The 20,532-nt window shown below is 36.8% G+C and overlaps 1 protein-coding gene across 1 annotated transcript in view; it reads left to right on the forward strand.

The window, feature by feature from the left end:
- DCBLD2 (discoidin, CUB and LCCL domain containing 2) overlaps window positions 1–20,532 on the forward strand; it is a gene marked incomplete at both ends in the record, with an annotated part of 100,564 nt that overhangs the window by 69,398 nt on the left and 10,634 nt on the right. The window contains 8 exons of the mRNA XM_079704863.1: window positions 8,043–8,094; window positions 10,384–10,456; window positions 10,777–10,910; window positions 12,506–12,546; window positions 13,430–13,645; window positions 14,426–14,550; window positions 19,137–19,287; window positions 20,308–20,394. Of these exons, the coding sequence (XP_079560989.1) occupies window positions 8,043–8,094; window positions 10,384–10,456; window positions 10,777–10,910; window positions 12,506–12,546; window positions 13,430–13,645; window positions 14,426–14,550; window positions 19,137–19,287; window positions 20,308–20,394 (879 nt within the window). The remainder of the gene's footprint in view (window positions 1–8,042; window positions 8,095–10,383; window positions 10,457–10,776; window positions 10,911–12,505; window positions 12,547–13,429; window positions 13,646–14,425; window positions 14,551–19,136; window positions 19,288–20,307; window positions 20,395–20,532) is intronic.

The raw sequence follows: 20,532 nt of genomic DNA on the forward strand, positions 1-20,532 counted from the left end.
TGTGTGTGTGCACATATATATGTATATGACCAGCTGAAAAGTGATAGTTGATATTCCTTTTTTAGAACATGAATTATCACTTAAAAAGTAATGTTAAACCTCATTACTTCAAATTTTACCAATCCAGAATTTTGTATTGGTCACTCAAAAGTTTGCCTTTATTTTTTTTAGGAAAAACAGGAGCTAGTTTAAAATTACATGTGAAATAAAATGATCCAATGTAGATGTATTAACATGCTGCCTAATTGGAACTCATAAACACTTGTTTATTCATTGCCTCCTGACAACGTGCTTAGGACTTGGGAACAGCTGAGCCTGACAAATATTCCCATTTGACAGGGTTATTATTGCTATATGCTGGGTTATTTTTAGACTTAACACCGATAGTATAAAAGGTTTTAATTGCTACATTCTTTAACCACATTTTTTTTTGCAAATATTTTCCATTTCTTCCAGCTTCCATCAGATTACATTAACTTGTAAATGAAACATAGGGGCGGAATAGAGAACTCCTTTCTAATAGAGTCCAGATTTCTGTAACTGGTTGTTTTTTTCCTGCATGGAATGTTTTTGGTTTTGAAAATAGAGTATGAATTCCTTAGATTGTTTGCTACCTTAATTGTACAATAATTTTATAGGATCCTTTCTGTTTTGAGTGCTACACTTAGCTATGTTTCTATTTTTAGTTTTTCTGTTGTGTTCCTAATTTTTGTTGTTGTGTCTGGCAAACGTTTTAAAACTTTTAAACTATTTAGTAAGATTTTATTAATGAAGTCTCAGTTTACTTGCATATTTTTAGATTTGTCCTTATTTTATACACAAATGAATATGTATAGTGTTTGTGTGTATACATGCAGAAAAATATCTGTATTTTGATGTCAATTTGTACAACAAAGGTGCTGATGAAAAAAGTGTTACCAATTTTGCAGAGAAATTTATAAACAGAATTAATTCATTAAGGTGGTATAACCCAAAGAGGCAATTCACCTTTATGAGACAGAGTTTATTTCAGACTGACAGAAAACCTCAAGAGCGCCTTAGTGATTTTAAGTGTTTTCTATGTGTTTTGGATTTTTTTTTAGTAAGTTAGCAATTCTTTTAAGGGGCTAAGTATGTGTTTGTGCTATCTTGTGCTATCTGGGGGACAAATTCATTCACTGCTACTCTTACTAAGATATTATTAGTGTCCTCGATACTAGGTTACAAAAGAATTTTAATGTGTCTTACAATCTTTAATATTTTTAATGTCTCATATTTTAATATAACATGTCTTATGTTATTTCAATATGTCTTATAATGTCTTTTAATATGTCTTATATTCATTTTTTAGTATATAGGAATTTAGGTGTGGAGAGGGTTTGATCTATCCATATGTAGCTTGTAGCCTATTTGACTTATTGCTTAGGCAACTGAGCCATGCCTACATCATCTGTGAAAAAAAAAATTGACTATTTTCATCTGAAAAAATTTTTCCTGAGCTCCTGCTGTGGACTCAGCTTCCATAGATGGCATTGTAATATTTCTAAGAGAAACAAGATTTAATCTCTATTCTCAGTATGTAAAAGGAGATTAGATGTAAAATACCACATAAATTATCTGCCACTTAGTAAATGTTAGTTGATGCTGAATCATGATAAATTATGTTTTATTATATATGTAAATTTCCCTTCACTAGATTGCACATGGTACAAATCAGTGCCAGGTTCCTATCGTGGAAACAAGGAATTATTCCCAAGGTCACACAATAATATTGACACAAGAATTTAGCAGAAAGATGAGCCTTGTCCCACAACCTTTAGCTCTTGAACAAAGTAGCTATCTGTACACCTACAATGCAAGGTTGCTGACAAAGTGAGAATCGGGAAAGAATGACCTCGGGTCCCTTCAGTTTCTGGAGAATTTGTTATTTAAAAGAATTTCAGAGCAAATGAAAGAGAAGAATTTGTAGTATACATTGTCTTGCTTCGTGTATTTTCTTCTTTCTGGTAAAAAAATATAATTACTTAGTTACAGTGCTTTATGCTTCCTTGAGTTAGAATAAATAAAGGCACTTAAGCATCCCTTCCCTCAGAAGTAAATGGCTTCAACTGAACAAAAATTATACCCTACAGCTAATATAGTTGGTGATATACTCTTGTAAGTGATGGGTACTGACACTGCTGAGAGTCTTTTTTCAATTTATTCAAGAGCACAAAACAGAGTATTAATTGGGGGAAAATATAAATCTCTTTCACAATCCTTTAATCTCAGAAATAGACTGCTGTCAATCAAAAATATTTCTTAGTAGCCAGTATGCTGATATTTTTTATTATTTGTGAACTTCTAAAATATTTATCATTTTCATGGTATTACATGTGGGTTAACATTAGGTGTCATGTTTTAAAAAATATTTCATGGAATAACTATGAAGTTCCCAAGCCTATGCAGTTATTATGTATTAGAAAAAATTTTAGTTGTACTTTAAATAAAACCCTGTGTATAGGATATCAATTATGCCTCATAGTAATATTGCTAACTAAGTTAGAGCCGTCTTAGAAAATCTGATGTTGATGTCTTCATTAAGAAAACCCTGAAATCTGTCATCCTCTTGTTGATTATTGGCTCATCTTTGTTTTCGTAGTTTTCTTGTACTCTTCCTCACGGTCACATAATCCTGCCTTCAAAACCCCACGGAGGCCTGCCTCCTCTTTAAAGCCTTCTGAGGTTAAGGAAGGCAGATGTTAGAGCAGCTCTTTTTATAGGGATTATGATCACACTCACTTTGGGTTAGACTGTGCTGCTAAAACTAGTGTAGAATGTGCACTGTAGATGCCACCTCTTCTTTGGGCCACGCGCGGGGGAAAAGAGGGAATAGAGTGCTGTGAGCTTCAGCAGCATCCCTGAGGGCGTTCTGCATACTACTGCTGCCATTCCCTGTTGTCCAGAGCACCCAAATGAAGTTCACAGTATATTTGGCGTTTCGTGTAGTAATGTATATGTTATAAGTATTCTTTTGTATGTATTAAATATTGGAGTAAAATTACCAAAAAAAAATAATTCCCATGCAGAAGCTCTTACTTGAGAACTGAGTGAATTATATACTGCTCTTCACTGTGAACATATATCACTGATTTTTAGTACTGTGTGCCGTGTTAAAGTGGATCCAGCCTGATAATTGAGCTGACAGTGAGTACTTTATCAGTACTTATTATTATAATCACTGCCCTAAGCACTTTACGTGGAATGCATACTTTTAACTAGCGCAGGTCAGAAACCTTCAAGTTATCTTTGACTCTTTGTCTCAAACTTCACATCCATCAGCCACCTCTCTGAATATATATGTACGTATATCTGAATTTGACTACATCTCTTGGCCTCCACTGCTACACTAGTTCACGTTACCATCAACTTTTACCTCAATTATGGCAAGAGATTCCTCCCTGACCTTTGTTTCTGCCCTTTCTCCCCTTCAGTCTACTCTCAACCCAGTGATCAGTGTGATCCTATTAAATTGAAGGTCCCATCTCATTCTGCCCAGTGTCCTTACCTCCTGGACACCATTAGGATATGGCTTCTCATGACTCGTTTGGCTTCATCTCTTACTTGTCTTCCCCTTGTTCACTCTGGCCTCAACAATGCTGGGCACGCTTCCTCCTGAGGGCCTTTGTGATTCCCTTTGACTGTTCTCCGTTATCCACATACCTGATACCTCACTCCCTTACCTATTTTAGAGTTTTATTCAAATGCTTCCTTCTCAGTAAGGCCTACCCTGACCACTCTACTTAAAATTGCAACCCCTTAACTTTCCCTAACTTCCTTCCTTTATTTTTCTAGCGTATTTATTACCGACTAATACACTATATATTTTTCTTATTTACATTGTCTATTTTTTCTTACCCCCACAGGAGGTACACTTCATATATGCAGGGATTTTTGTCTGATTGTTCTTTGCTCCATCTATAGCACCTAGAAGAACACCTAATCATAATACATAGTTATTAAAAACTTGTTGAATGCATGAACAAATGAATAAATAAACAAACTGCCAATCCTGGCTCTGTCTTTTACTAAGCTTATTTCATCCATCAATGCAAATGTGCTGTATATGAAAGGAAATTATTACTACTTCTATGATAGCTTCTTTTTCTTTCTTGTTTTTAAGATTTTAATAGTAGTTTTATTGAGATAATTCACATACCGTACAATTCATCTACTTAAAATATACAGTTCATTGATTTTCAGTATATTCAGGGTTATGCAGTCATCACCACAGTCAATTTTAGACCGTTTTCATCACCACAAAAGAAACCCTGTAGTCAGTAATAAGTAATAATCACTCCCCATTCGCTAATCTTTAACCCCCTCCAGTCCTAGGTTACCACTGATCTACTTTTATCTCTCTAGATTTGCCTATTCTGGATATTTCATATAAATGAAATCACGTAATATGTGCTATTTTGTGACTGGCTTCTTTCACTTAGCATGTTTTCAAGGTTGATCCATGTTGTAGCATGTATGAGCACTTATTTTTTATGGCCAGGTAATATTTCATCTTATGAATATACCACTTCTTTCACATTTAGTTTACCCATTCATCAGTTGATGAACATTTGTGTACACGTGTTGTATGGACACGTTTTAAATTTTCATGGGTATATACCTGGTAGTGGAATTGCTGGGTCATATGGTACCTCTGTATTTACCCTTTTAAGGCACTGACAGACCATTTTCCAAAGCAGTTGCACCATTTCACAATTCCACTAGCAATATATGAGGGTTCCAGTTTCTCCACATCCTTGCCAACACTTGTTATCTGTTTTTTTGATTCTAGTCATCCTAGTGGGTATAAAGTGGTATCTCACTGTAATTTTTATTATTATTTCCCTGATACTTATTCATGTTGAGTATCTTTCCATGTGCTTATTAGCCATTTGTATATCTTCATTGGAGAACTGTCTATTCAGATCCTTTGCTCCTTTTAAAATTGGGTTAGGGACTTTCCCGGTGGTCCAGTGGTTAAGACTCCCGAGCTCCCAACGCAGGGGGCCTGGGTTTGATCCCTGGTCAGGGAACTAGATCCCACATGCCACAACTAAAGATCTGGCACAGCCAAATAAATAAATAAATATTTTTTTTAAAAATTGGGTTATTTGTCTTTTTAATGTCTAGTTGTAATAATTCCTTATGTATTCTGAATACTAGATCCTTATCAGCTATATGCTTTGCAAATATTTTCTGTCATTCTTTGGCTTATCTTTCTCTTTCATAATAGCATTCTTTGAAGCACAGCAATTTTAAATTTTGATGAAATCAGTTTATGTGTTTTTATATATTTGCTTATGCTTTTGGTGTCATATCTAAGAAACTATTGCTTAATCCAAAGTCAAGATTTATACCTATATTTTCTTCTAAGTGTTTTATAGTTTTAGCTCTTGAATTTAGATCCACCTTGAGTTAACTTTTATATATGATCTGAGGTATGGATTTGGTTTTTTTCTTTTGCATGTGGATATCCAGTTGTCCCAGCATCATTTGTTAAAAAGACTATTTTTACCCCCATTAAATTGTCTTGGCACCCTTGTTGAAATCAATGACTGTAAATTTCAGGATTTATTTCTGGACTCTCAGTTCTATTCCATTCATTATGATAACTTCTTGTACATTGCTGTGAGAAGTTTGAGTCAGATGGTTCCCTTTGAGTTGCATTCATCTTGCCTAGGCTGTGTTCTTATTAACTGGGCGCCTTATTAGTAATAGTGATTTTCTGGAAGGCTGTTTACTTGGGAGAAGCTTTCTAGAAAGACACACTTTAAAGTTTCTCAATTCCCTGCTTAATTGATGTTTTCTTTGCCTTCATGGAGTTGTAAAGGTCAAAATCTCTAATTGTGACTTTCTTTCTTTTTCTTTTGTCTTCTTGGCTCTCCTTAATAGCTTTCCATTTTGAGTTCATATTTTCCTCTTAGGGAGCTGTTTTGAGCCCCCATGGAATTTGAGAGCAAGGTCAAGTGAATTGCATACATTTGTGCAAAATCTGGAGTTTCAGCACTGCATGGGCTTTATTATAATAAAGCCCTCTTCTAATCAAGTATATCCATAGTTGACTAGGACTCTGGCATGTAGCCTGAAGGTAATAGGGCCAGCTGGCAGTCTTCTTATGGCTTGAATGCCATGTTGGACCACACAGGTACCTTTTCATCCCAGGCTATTAATCTTAGAAGTTCAGTTTCTAATCGTAGAAGTTGGAAACTCTTCTGGTGGAACAGGAAAGTGGAAAATCAGTTCTTATTGATGCTGTGTAAAGATTGCCAGGAATATCTATAGAATACAGGTAACTCAGTTTGTCTGCTTTTCCTAGTCAGTTAACCAGGTGATAGTGAACCTCTAACCAGGCATGTATCCTCTTAAACTCCTAAAATACAGATTTAACTTAATCATCATTCGAATACCTGTACTATGTAGATATTCATCCATGTAATCTCTCTCAAAATACCACTTTCCTATTAGTTTAACAGTTATTATGCTCTAGTTCTTTCAAGATACATACCAGTTGGATAATAAACACATAATTTTTCTTCAGAATTGTAAAATAGAATAATCAGTTATTCTGTGCTTGCCATTGATTTAACAAATATTTGTACACCTTCAGTGTGCTGGGAAGAATGTGAGATGTTATCTCTGTCAGTGTATTGGGAACCCTCGGCACAGTGTTTGTCTAGCATTTATAGGTGAAATCACTCACCCTTGTGATTGGCTTAGGACCTTCTTCCAGGTTTTCCCCCTACAGGTTAGTCCATGATTGGACTTAGCCAAACATGCTAACAATCAAACTTTTATTCATCCATTTATTCAATAAGTGTTGATAGAAAACCTCCTGTTATGCCATAGGCTGTGATTGCTGCTGGCAATACAAAGGTGAAGACTGACAGCCGCAGTCACACTACCCATGGGCTAGGCATCATAAAATGATGTTGCTTATTAACACTAAAATGATTGCAACAGATCACTCTTATGTGACACATGGTACTGTGAGAACATCTAATAGTCATCCATTCGTTAAGCCAAATAGCCCTAAGTGCCTACTGTGTGCTAGCACAGTTTGACTTGCGGAGATCAGGAACAGCTTCTGAGGGGATGCGACAGTTAAGCTGAGATCTAGAGAGGAGTGAGCCAGGTGAAGGGATAGTGGAAGCGCCTTCCTGGCCGAGAGCACAGAGGAAGAGGAAGAAAGCTAGTATGACAAGAGGCCAAGACAGGAGCAAAACCAGACTGAGGTCGGACCCTGTGGGCTATGTTGAAGACTTTGCCCTTTGTCCTAAGAGCAGAAGGAAACCACTGAAATGTTTGAACCAGAAGCCACCTTTTTACACAAGCCTGTGACCTAGGTCTTAATTAGACAAGGTTAGCTCTTACACAGATTTGATTTTGAGATAGGAAATGTTAAAACTTTAAAGTTCTGTCTTATGCAGAGTGTGCTTTAGAATTACCTGGAGGACTTGTTAAAATAGCTTTTTGGGCCCCACTGCCAAGAGATGCTGTAGGTCTAGATGGTGTTCAAACAAATTTTGAATTTCTAGTAACTTCCCAAAAGATGCTGCCACTGCTGGTCCTACTCGTGGGCCAGATTTTGAGTTGCAGTTAGTTAGAGCCACAAAATTAACTCACCTTTCATTTGTTATTGTTTTCCTCATGCATAACCAGCAAAGGATCATTTTTAGTCATATAGTAACAAGAAATATTTGCTTCAGAAGCTATCAATATATTTTATAGAAGCTACTTCAGGGCTGTAAATTATACTTATCTGTGTACTGTCCATGTGTATGATACGTGATTCTGTGAGGCGATGTGGTGTATTCAATATTGGGCAGACATAGCCCCAGAAGTCCAGATACTTAAAATCAAAGAAATTGTGATTACCAAAAGCTTATAAAAAGTTAAAGTACTACCTTGATAGCTGTTAAGATTTTGAAATTTAGAACAATATGATTTGGGTTTGGAAACAGTTGGTGTTTCAGTAAGAATAAACCTATTATTATTGAATCAGTTTTTTATTTTTGTTTTTCTAGATCTAATTACTTGTTTAGACACTGCATCCAGTTTTTTGGAACCTGAGTTCAGGTATGACCATATTTGTGACTTTTTTTTTCTTAAATGTTACTCTTCATCTACTTCATCCTCATCTTATGTACTTAAGATTAATGTACATGGTGTGACTCATAATCATTGTTCTGAGACATCAGTAAACCAGAGCTTATGTAAAACCATTGAGTTGCCATGTTTAAATTTTGCCTTAACTTTTAGCATTTGAATCTTCTCCACAATGGAAGTATAATTTGGATATACTTTAAAAGTAGGACTAGTCACTCTTCAAAATCTGTCAAAACTCCTAATAAAGGTAGAAGAGCCATTTATCTTTGCTCAAAAAGAAGTAACAGGATGGTTTAGGCTGTTAGGGAATTCCTCACTGTTCTTACCCAGGTGGCATTTTTATTAATACTACCATTTCCCTGCTTTACACCCTTGTCTCTTGCTTGGACTAGGATTAACTTGTAATTGGTTTCCCTTTTCTAACCTTTGCTGGCTTTTTTCTGCCATTCACATTCTGCCAAGTTATTTTCTAAAGTCTGTATTCGATTACTCCCCTGCTTTGAAATCTTCAGGAGCTACTTATTATGACAAAATGCCATCCCTATTCCTTAGCCTGGTTTTCAGGGTCCTTCACAAGTAGTCTTTGGGCCATTTTTCTAGTCTCACGTTAACATACTCATGTTGAAATGTCCCTGGATTATTTATACTGCTCTGAGCTCTCAGAACTTTTGTCTGGAATCACTTTATTCTTCTCTGTTTAGCAAATTCATTCTCATCTTTGAAGACCCATCTCACTCACCTCCCCCAACTTGCTACTGCTCCCCAAAGAGCCTTCATTTTGTCTTCAGGAATGGTTCTCTCCCTGTGGGCTGGTGGGGATCTTCAGCCCTCGTGGGGGGTTGTGGTCAGCAGAGGTAACCCTGGTATCGGTGTATGTCACACGGCCCTGCCAGAGGATCAGCTGTCTTGGACCCTCCACTCTCCAACTCCGTCGTCACCACCCACACGCAAGCTGCTGTCCTTTCTCGCCTGGACTGCCTAACAGTGTCCTATCCTCCACTCATGGTCCTTACAGTCTCTTTTCTTTCCAGGAGCCAGAATAACTTTTTAAAAAAAATAAAAATCAGATTATATGTATAGACCATCAAAATCCTTTGTTGACTTCCTCTTTTTACTTAGAAATATACTCCCAAGACTCCTCACCACAGCCCCCCTGGCTTCTGCATGATCTGACCCCTGTCCCCTGTTCCAAGCTTCTCTCAGGCTAACTTTACCTTTCTCACCGCACTCTGCCTGCACTGGTTGTCCTCGGTTCCAGACACACACAGGCCATCCTGCCTCAGGGACATGCTTTTCCTTCTGGTTGTGGTACACATCCCTGCACTGTTCCAGTAACAGCCGGTGGTTCTCTGCTGAGGCTTCCCTTCCTCAGAGCCCCGTCCACTGACCGAGGCAGTGCAGAGCCCTGCATATGAACAAAAACTCTGGAGCCCATCTACCACGACACAACTGTGTGACCTGGGCACACAGCTCATCAGTTTCCTCATCTGTAAAATGAGGATAATAATAATACCTACCATGGAGGGTTCTTATGTGGATGACTTGAAGTATACTTAGAATGTTGCCTGGGACATAGTAAGTTTGCTGAATGTTTGTATTACTTTTATTAAGTTAGATTCCTCCCGGTTATTTCATAGAGTGCCTTTTCTTTGTAGCATAACCATAATCTAATCTAATTAATCATAATCTAATTAATCTAAAGTATCCATTTAATGTTCTCTCCCACCACGGGAATGTAAATCCAGTGAGGATGGCACCATATTTGCTTGGTTGACCTTTGTAAACCCGGTACCTAGCACAGCCCAGCACTTAACAGACAATGTAATAGACATTCATGTAAATGTGTTAAGTGGGTAGGTGGATGAGTGAGTGAGTAAATAAATGAATGCCAAACATTTTTTAAAAATCGACTTAAATTTGATCAATAGAGAGTTGGTGAAATAAATTGAGGTTCATCCACAAAGTCAAATGTAGCTATTAAATATTATGAATAGCTCTTACAGTAGAAATATGTCTGCCATTCATTATGAAGCAAAATAAAGCAGTATATAGAATATGAAATAATTTTTGTATATATGTATGTGAAGACGTGTAAATGGATGGAAGAAAATCTTAAGGGCTTTTTAGAAGTGGTGGTTCTCTCAGAGTGGTGAGATTATGGTATTTACATTGAACTGAAAACTGGGTAAGTGACATTTTTTGGTCTTTTTCCCCAGAAAGTACAGCACTATATACCCTTAACTTGTTTTTATTTCACAGCAAGTACTGCCCAGCTGGTTGTCTGCTTCCTTTTGCTGAGATATCTGGAACAATCCCTCATGGATATAGAGATGTGAGTTGGATATAGACTTATGTTAAAGTGATGATAAAACTTCATTTTTTAAACTCCTTCATAGATAGATGTGTAATCTATTGTATATCTTTATCTTGATTTTTATTTTCTAGGAATTACTTCTTTTTAGTAATATGTAACATTTTGTTGTTTTTCTTCTGCTAAAAATCTGTTCTGTGTTGTATCATCAATAATCTATCCCATGTTTATTAAGAAAACTGCCCAGATCAATTAATTTCTAGAGGAAGAAATATAAGTGTCTTGTTTATGAATTATCAAAAGAAAATTTAAAACTAATCTTTTATCTTTCCTCCCTGAAGTCCTCACCATTGTGCATGGCTGGTGTGCATGCAGGCGTAGTGTCAAACATTTTGGGTGGCCGGATTAGTGTCGTAATTAGTAAAGGCATCCCGTACTATGAAAGTTCTTTGGCTAACAACGTAACGTCTGTGGTGTAAGTATATATGCTGTTTATAATAAGCGTGTTGCACGGGGTGGGATAGGGTTGAGTTAGACCTGAGCAGCATCACTGTTGATGGTGTTCATGAAATAACCTTTGTGTGCTCGATATCTGAGTGTATTGACGAGCGCAGGCAAGGTCTTGCTATCTTGGCTTGTTCTCTGTCAGAAAGGTCGGTAGTCATTTGGAAGAGTGATTTGTTTCTTCTTTTCTAAGTGTTGAAAGAGCCCGGAGTGAGTCTAGAAGTATATTGCCAAATCCTTACTTCATTTTAAAGATCAGAAGGCATAACTAACTACTCTGTTCTTTATAGCCTGTGTGGCCCATGATGGATTAGGATAATTGAAACGCTTTGAATATAAATCAAATTTTGACATAAATCAGAGATAGTATAATGAATCCCTCTCATCCCAAGAGAATATTTTAAGAATGTATTTTCATGGTATTTATGATCTACTGTATTACAGAACATAGACTAGGCATCAAAAGCAGGAGAAATTGAAACATTGAATAGAAGTGTAGTACGAGTGATCTGTTTGTAAATCTTGCATCTTAGACATGCTCGGTCCTGCAGACAATAAGCGTAATTGAAGCCAGCTTCTCTTCAGGTCCTAGGCCAGTTTCATTCAGAAGGCAAGAGTGTGATCCATACTCAAGACAGTATATAAAGCAGGAGGCAGCAAACTTTTTCTGTAGAGAGCCAGCTAACAAATATTTCAGACTTTATGGGCCACATGTCTGTCACTCATTCTTTTTTGTTTTATTTACAACTTTTTTTAACTATGTAAAAACTGTTCTAAGCTTTCTGGCCATACAAAACAGGCCATGCATGGGCTGTCATTTGCTCATCCCTGCTCTGTAGTCGGCTACCTTTCCTTCCTGTGGTTTCTTCTGGATGATTTTATGCAGATCGTTTCATTCCTTTCCACTGTTATACCTTTAGAAAGAATTTTTTTTCATGAGTTCTCTCTTTCATATTTAAAAAAACGGACAGGTTGCATCCACTTGTGATGGTTTGAGCGTTGTGCTAAAGGCAGGAGCATACACTGATGATTTTATCCCTCCAAGTTCCTTAGGGCCCTTTGACCTGCCATATGGTGAACTAATAACTAATAATCCCACCCCTCCACTCTCCCCAAGCTCCTATTCTGCCAGTTACTTTGAAATTCAAATGCAATGCTACATTGTAACTCTGAAACTTTTTCTTAGATACATTGATTTCCTGTAACAAATGCAGTCTCTCTTAGTAGTAGCCAGCTTTTCTTCTGTTTGCCCCAGGAAGCTTGAGCCTCTTTCTATGAGAATTACACTTTTCATTATATATTCCCAAAAAGCAATTGCCACAGAAACACTTTAGGATTCAATTTATTTCATGAAAAAGTACATATTGAAGGTTGCATGGATGCACTTGCATAATCATGTATGAAACTAGGCACTAGATACTTGTAGAGAAAATTGATTATGCTGTCTAATATATAGCCATAGACCGTTCTTAGTGAAATAAAAACAAAAGAAAGCTTTGCTAACACAAATATGAGGAAATCATGTGGTTATATGAGTGTCACCAAAAAAGTCTTTCTCTCTTTCAGGGGACACTTATCTACAAGTCTTTTTACATTTAAGACAAGTGGTAAGCCTCTCATGGACTTTATAACTTATCATAATTTGTATAATAGCCAATATTTTTTGAACACTGTACATCAGGCACTTTGCCAATTGCTAGGTTGGGTTTTGGGTTTTGGGGGTTTTTTGCACTTTCTCATTTAGTTATCACGAATAACTCTATGAGGTAAAATAGGTGCTTAATAATTTAGTGAATGGAATAAACTGGAGGTTTTATATTAATAGGGAAATGATCATGTAAGCATGGAAGTTACCTTAGAAAAAGGGAATTTTGAATATGTCTGAAGTAATTAACTCAATCAACAGAAAATATTGAGTGCCTTTTTTCATTTGTCAGGCACTGTTCTGGTGCTAGTGAAACAAAAGTGAGCAGAATAAACAAAATTGTGCTTTCCTGGAGCATACATTCTGGAAGTGAGAGATTGACAATAAACAGCGGATAAGTGAATGAATGTTTATAACGTCCTGTTTACAATATTATAAAAGATGTAGAAAATAAGGCAAGGAAAGAGGACAGGCAGTTCAGAAGGGACAGGTTCGAAGTTTAATGTGGGTTGGGGCAGGCCTCATGGAGAATGTGACATCTGAGCAAACACCTGGAGGAGGTAAGGGAGCGAGTTGCCCTCTGGGGAGAGTATCCCAGGGAGAGGGTAATGTGTTGCCATTAAGCTAGTGATTACTGCTGTGAATAAATACGTCTGTACGTTCTCTGATGAGACAGGAAGACATAGACCCAAGAAACATTTGCATACTTTTGAAACCCTCTAGTACAGTATATTGTCAGCATAGCGTATGTTAATTAAAGGAACAATTAGAGTTTCCAATGAGCAAGTGTTTAGAGATTTTTGAGTTTATATCTGGAAACCAAATTACTTTCTTCTTTGTTTCAGGTTGCTATGGAACACTGGGCATGGAATCTGGCGTGATTGCCGATGCTCAAATAACGGCATCATCTGTGCTGGAGTGGACAGACCACACAGGGCAAGAGAACAGCTGGAAACCCGAAAAGGCCAGGCTGAAAAAACCTGGACCTCCTTGGGCTGCTTTTGCCACTGATGAATATCAGTGGTTGCAAATAGATCTGAATAAGGAAAAGAAGATCACAGGTTAAGAGACATAATTTTCTAGATGATTTATAATCCTAATTTCATTTGGAAACCTGGTGACATCTAAGAATTTCATAGAAAATTAGGTCACTGCAAATTTAATTATATAGTTTTAAGTTTAGTGTACTGGTGTTAATATGACCGAAGTTGGTTTTATAAGGCATGGCAAAGGAGAGGAGTTGGTATTTGATTCTTACTAGCTTTTCTTTTCATTGTAAAGAGACTCTTTTAAGGTTGTGTTTCAGTAAAGGGATCTTGCGACATCTGAAATAACCATCTCCTATAGTCATTAAGAGAAATTTGTGTTCAAGGAGTCCATTTTAAGTGCTACAAGTAATATTCCATATGTGCCAAGTATAAATTTAATTATTTAGAGCAACTTAACAAATGGTCAGAATAATTGGTTAGGATTGGTGTAGATAATTTTGTTAAAGATTTATTTTGCTTTGGTTCTAAAAATAATACCAGTAATCTTTAATCTATTCATTCCCAGGAAGTCATTCTTTCTCAGTAGGTGAACTATATTTTGCAGTGTCGTGAACACAAGCTGCCAAAATACAATAGTCCTTTCCTTACCTGTGCCCATCATTCTTCTTGTCTCTACAAGGGAGCAAAGCCAAGGATTTAGTTACCATTAGGATGAAACCGTGTACTTAGATATGGTAATGTGCCAGAGACAAAACTGTTTCAACAGTACATTTTAGATGTTAATGCTTCAGTGAAGAACAAACTTCAAAGATCAGACCGTGAGCACTAACGAAAGGACCTCTCCATTCCCAGGCATTGTAACCACCGGCTCCACCATGGTGGAGCACAATTATTATGTGTCAGCCTACAGAATTCTGTACAGTGATGATGGGCAGAGATGGACTGTGTACAGAGAGCCTGGTGTGGAGCAGGATAAGGTAAAATGATTACCAGAGTATTTTTAAAGAACATTAAAAAAGGGGATGGGGGGATAGGTGGCCTTTGCCAAAAGCCACAGAAGCTCTTCCTGTGTGATATAAAAATTAAATATCATTTGGTCTTACTCTGCCCTCTTCTGGTTATTTTAGGTAGTGTTAGTTATTGGCCTTACCCTTCTACCTGTGGTTAGGAAATTCTCAGTGCTTCTAGGTCCCTTTTGATGATTGTAAGGGTAAGTACTTTCCTGATTTTTTTTTCCAGTGCATTTTAATTCACTTGTTTAAATAATTCATTAAGAAATAATAAAAAGGAACTTTAATTTCTTGTCCTTAAAAAGCTTTTCTTATCAATCCACAGAATGATGGAGAGCCTAACTTGTTCCTGGATTTCTACTCTAGGCCAGCGGGGATGGGGACAAAGGAGCTAACGGTAGAAGGGCATTAAATTGTAGGATATTATAGAAAGGTCATGTCAAGATCACCTCACCAACTTTTGTCGTAGAAAACAACTTTATTTCCACCTGAAGAATTTCCTTAACTTCTGTGGTAATAATGAACTGTTGTTTTAGTTAGCAAAAAATGACAGTGCTTAGGGGTAGAGAGCAAGTAGGTAGAGGTGGCTGTCAACTAGAGGTTTGTTACTTTCACCTGGGCTCCTGGACCTTGATCCACCCACCACAAGGGGTCCCTGTCCCCAAGGAAGGTGGATGCCTCTCATCTAGAATTGAAATTATGAGCACATTTTTTCAATGAAACCTCCCTGTGAGTTTTGTTTCAGTTTTATGATACTATCAGTTCTCTATCATATACGTGATATGCTAATATATTTTCACTTGCCACTTTTCTCATCTCTCTGTTCAAAAAACTCCAGGGATTCCCTTTAATCTTTCATATGGATCTAAACTCTTCAGCTGTTACTCAAGGCCTTCTTTCCTCTCTTCTGCTTGATATCACATGAACTTCAATCTTTGGTGAGCCTCCACCCCTTGAAGCAGATAAAAATATTGTCTCTGAATCTAACTTACTTCTGCCTAATGCCCCCAAACTTACTTTTTACTATTAACACATCCATATTTATTTGTACAATAATATTTGTTATACCTGTAGAATATAGTTAATTTTTTGAAATTATAAGTATTATCCATGCTTATATTATAAAAACATCTAACAACACTGAATTATATTTCTGAAAAACTTTTTTCGGCTTCCTTTTTGAAAGATAATTTCACTGGGTGTAGAATACTAGGTTGACAGTTTTTTCTTTCAATACTTTAAATATGCTGGTCCATTGCTTTCTAGTCTGCATTGTTTTCAGCAAGAATTTATTTTAAGCATTTTGATTATGATGTACCTTTGTGTAGTTGTTTTCATGTTTCTTCTGCTTGGATTTCTTTGAGCTTCTTGGATCTGTGGGTTATAATTTCTATCAGATTTGGAAAATTATAGGCCCTTTTTTCTTGAATATGTTGCCTCCTCAATTCTAACTACGTGAAGATTATGAATCTTGAAGATGTATCAGTTCACTGATGCTCTGTTTATTTTTTTCCAGTCTCTTTCTTTCCATGTTCCAGTTTGGAAAATTTGTATTGTTTTATCTTTAAGTTCACTAATCTATTCCTCTTCAGTGTCTGATCTGCTATTAATCCTATCTGGTGTATTTTATCTCCAACATTGTATTTTTCACTTCTAGATATTCAGTTTTTGGCTTTTAAAATTTCTTCCATGTCTCTCCTTAACATGCTCATGCCTTTCTTTACCTCTAAAACATATGGAGTATGTAATAACCCTTTTAATGCCCTTGTCTACTAATACTATATACTAACATGTCATATCTGGGTCTTTATATATTGTTAGATATTATGGGTCCTATGGTAATTTTTGATTGGTTACCAGACATTGTCAACTTTATATTGCTTGGTGTTCGATTTCTTTTTTTTATTATTACTCCTTTAAATATTTTTGAGCTTTATTCTGGGATGCAGTTAGGTTCCTTGGAAATCATGTGATCTTTTCAAAGCTTACATTTTAGGTTTGTTAGGCAGCACCTGAGCAGTTTTAGTTCTCATTTTTCCCCACTACTGAGACAATACTGTTCTAAGAACTCAATCCAATGTCCCACGTATATGAGATTTCTCCACTCTGTGTTGGCAACATAAGCTGGCCCAGCCCTGTATGGCCCTGAGAATTGTTCTCCTGCTCCTTTCTAGTGGTTTTTTTCCATCCGCAGATAGTTTAGTTAAAGGTGTAAGGGGAAACCCCAACAGACCCCAGAAGTCTCTGTGTAATTCTTGTCTCTCCCACACTCTGCCCTGCAAATTCTAGCTGCCTTAGCCTCTCCATCTCTGAGCTCTCCCTCAATTCAGTGAGACCACCACGCTTTCCAGGCAATACTGGTGCAATAGAAGGGCTCACTTCATTTGTTATCCTCCACTCGGGGAGTATTGCCCTATGCTGCGTGTTGTCCAGCCTCTGAAAACCATTGTTTCATATATTTTATCTGATTTTACAGATCTTTAAGGCAGAAGGATAAATCGAGTCCCTGTTAGTCTGTCGTGGGTAGAAGTGGAAGTCCTTACATTGAATTATATGAAATAACAGTCTTTTTTGCCTCACTTATGTTTGTCCATCTGCCCTCTCATCTACTCCTAACTCAGGGGTAATTGATGTATTCATTTTCATACCCTTTCTAAGCATGCACACATGCATGAGCACATACACAAAGATTCAGACTGCTTTTGGTTTTGTTTTCAGAACATGGGAACGTATATATTCCCATAAAAAGCATAATATATTGCTTTTTAATAGTATGCCATTTTTGTGTTTGATAATATCCAATAAAATGTAAGTTCCTTGAGGGTGAAAACTTTGACTTCCATTTCCATTTCACCCTCGTGGCACCTTGTAAACCTCTACATTACACGGGGGGTCATAATAAATGCTCATACATTAAATGCAAATCCTTTTTACTTAGTTTTTATGAAATCTTTTTCCTTTAAGGTTTTTATGAAGATGAGATGGCAGTATGGAGTAAAATTTCAGGGTTAGTTTTTATGTCCTAAGATGATGATGTTTAGTTATTGTTCCTGTTCCACTAATATAATAGACTGCAAGGAATTGCCTTCATTTTACTTGAGAGTAATATCTGAGGAAATAATGGAAGCTTACTAGTTCAGAGATTATTGTAACTTCAAACGTCTTTAAAAATGAAGGATATTGGGGCTTCGCTGCTGGCGCAGTGGTTGGGGGTCCGCCTGCTGATGCGAGGGACACGGGTTCGTGCCCTGGTCTGGGAGGATCCCGCGTGCCGCGAAGTGGCTGGGCCCGTGGGCCATGGCCGCTGAGCCTGCGCGTCCGGAGCCTGTGCTCCGCAACGGGAGAGGCCACAGCAGTGAGAGGCCCGCGTACCGCAAAAAAAAAAATTTTTTTTTTAATAAAAAAAGAAGGATATTAAATCATCTTAAAGTTTATAGTCGAATGCCATTTGAATCAGCCAGGAGGAAAATAGGTATAATATTTGGAAATAACTTGATTGAGGAGTTAAACATTTACTTGTTCTCACATTAACTGACAAAAAACCACTTGGATTTTAGACAGGTATCTGTTTATTTATGGTCTTTAGAAACTGCCTAGGTAATTTGGCCTGAAGGAACGAGGAGGGCTCTTTTTTGCTCAGTGGAGCCCTATGGTTAAGTCAGAAGACACAGAATCAAATCACTGCTGTAAACTGACTGGCTATGTAGTCCACTTACATTGTATAAACTGCAGTGTTCTGGGTTCTGCCTATTCTGTAGGCTTGTCATGAAGAACATCTGAGTTAATTATATGAAGATGCTTTGTAAATAATTAAGAGCTGTTCCAGTGTGAGATACTATTATTATTTGCTTGAAATAGTTGAGGGAATGAAATAATCACCTGAAATTGTATTTTTACCTAAGGATTATTCATGTGATGCATTTGTGGCTATTTAGTTATGATTATTAAATTGGGCAGTGGGCAGCGTCACTTTTCTGGTTCCAATAGCAGGAAATGAAAATGTATGATATGGGAACTGTGTTTATATAGTTTCTCCAGTAGGCGGAGCTATGTATCTGTTATGTGTTTGTTAGTGTATATTCACTTTCAGTCTATTTATTGAGAGAAAAATTATGAAAAGTACATAGTCCAGCATTTCCTCTAAGACCTCAAATGTTCAATTATGCTTTACTTTGAAAATAAAATTAATATATTTAAGTAGTTGGTGATTCCACAGGACTAGAGTTACTAATTTATTAATACAAGATACTGTGCACTGCAATCGAAACCTTCTTCCCAAATTGCCAAGTTAGAACTTCTGTTATGTTTAAGTCATCTTAAAATCATTTCTATATTCAGTATTTTCCTCCTATGAAATTTTTATGAAGAGTGTGCAGCTTCTTAATAGTTTTACCAAATTATGATTAATTTATTTTCTTAGAAATTAATGCTTAATGTCACATTTTGCAGAGCTCATTTAAGGCCCAGAGCAAAAACCAAAAACATGTTTCAGTGGAGCAGTTTAGCCCTGGCCTCTGTTGATGTAAAGTACCAATTTTTGTTGTTTTTTGAAGATATTTCAAGGAAACAAAGATTATCACCAGGATGTGCGTAATAACTTTTTGCCACCAATTATTGCACGTTTTATTAGAGTGAATCCTACCCAATGGCAGCAGAAAATTGCCATGAAAGTGGAACTGCTTGGATGTCAGTTTATTCCTAAAGGTAAAGCAACAGTATGTTTAAGGCATGTGGTTTTCACTGGATTAATTAAAAATGACTATGCTGTTCTCCGAGAAATTAATTAATAATAATGTAAGTGTTTATACTCTACAGTATGTTCTTAAAGGGATTTTTAAAAAGAAATAGTTATCCCTATTAAATATCATATTAGATATCAAACTGGTTTCCAAAATTACAAGTGGAAGAAGAAAAAGAGGATGTCACTGATGAGATAATGCAATGAGATTGCTTTCCAAATGTAGTCTCAACCTTAATAATTTTTAATCAGGTCTCATGTAGCAGAATATTTGTATCATATAAGCACTGATGATTGTAAGTCACCTTAGCCTAAGTGCCTTTTACTTTGAATCAATTAAAAATGGGGGGCCTCCCTGGTGGCGCAGTGGTTGAGAGTCCGCCTGCCGATGCAGGGGATACAGGTTCGTGCCCCGGTCTGGGAGGATCCCACATGCCGCGGAGCAGCTGGGCCCGTGAGCCATGGCTGCTGGGCCTGCGCGTGCGGAGCCTGTGCTCCGCAACGGGAGAGGCCACAACAGTGAGAGGCGCGCATACCGAAAAAAAAAAAAAAAATGGGAATAACTTTCTTCAAAATTATATAATATTTTAATACTTTGTTTACTGTTATATACCCCCAAACTACCATAGTGCCTGACACATAGTGGGCCCTCCATAAGTATTTATTAAATGAATTGAATGAGTAGTATATTATACTGTGACGACATTTTTATAGCTTTATCATTCAACATCATCTGACTCCCTGTTATTCTCCTTCCTAAGAAGATTCTTTTCGGACAATTTAATTATTTAAAAACTCAGAAATCCCAATATATTTGTGCATTTCATGCAGAGTATATTTATCCTTCTGACATATTTCTCTCTGAGATTTAAAATTACTGTGCAGAATTAAATACTCTGGGAAATGTTAAAGACATTTAAAATTACTATATTTAACTATGATTTTTATAAGCAAAATGTATAAACTTTTCTAAACCATTTTTCAAGGTCGTCCTCCAAAACTTACTCAGCCTCCACCTCCTCGGAGCAGCAGTGACCTCAAAAACACTACAGCCCCTCCAAAAATAGCCAAAGGTATGCCTACTTTAAATGTGAGAATTTGATGTTTCCTGGATTTGTGGTATAATTTTCCATAAACATATTAAAAGTATTATAAAGTAACTATTTTAATCAAGCTGGTATAGATTAAAGGATAAAAAGTTTTTAAAACTT

The sequence above is a fragment of the Hyperoodon ampullatus genome, assembly GCF_949752795.1.
Source record: "Hyperoodon ampullatus genome assembly, chromosome: 5".
NCBI classification, from domain to species: domain Eukaryota; kingdom Metazoa; phylum Chordata; class Mammalia; order Artiodactyla; family Ziphiidae; genus Hyperoodon; species Hyperoodon ampullatus.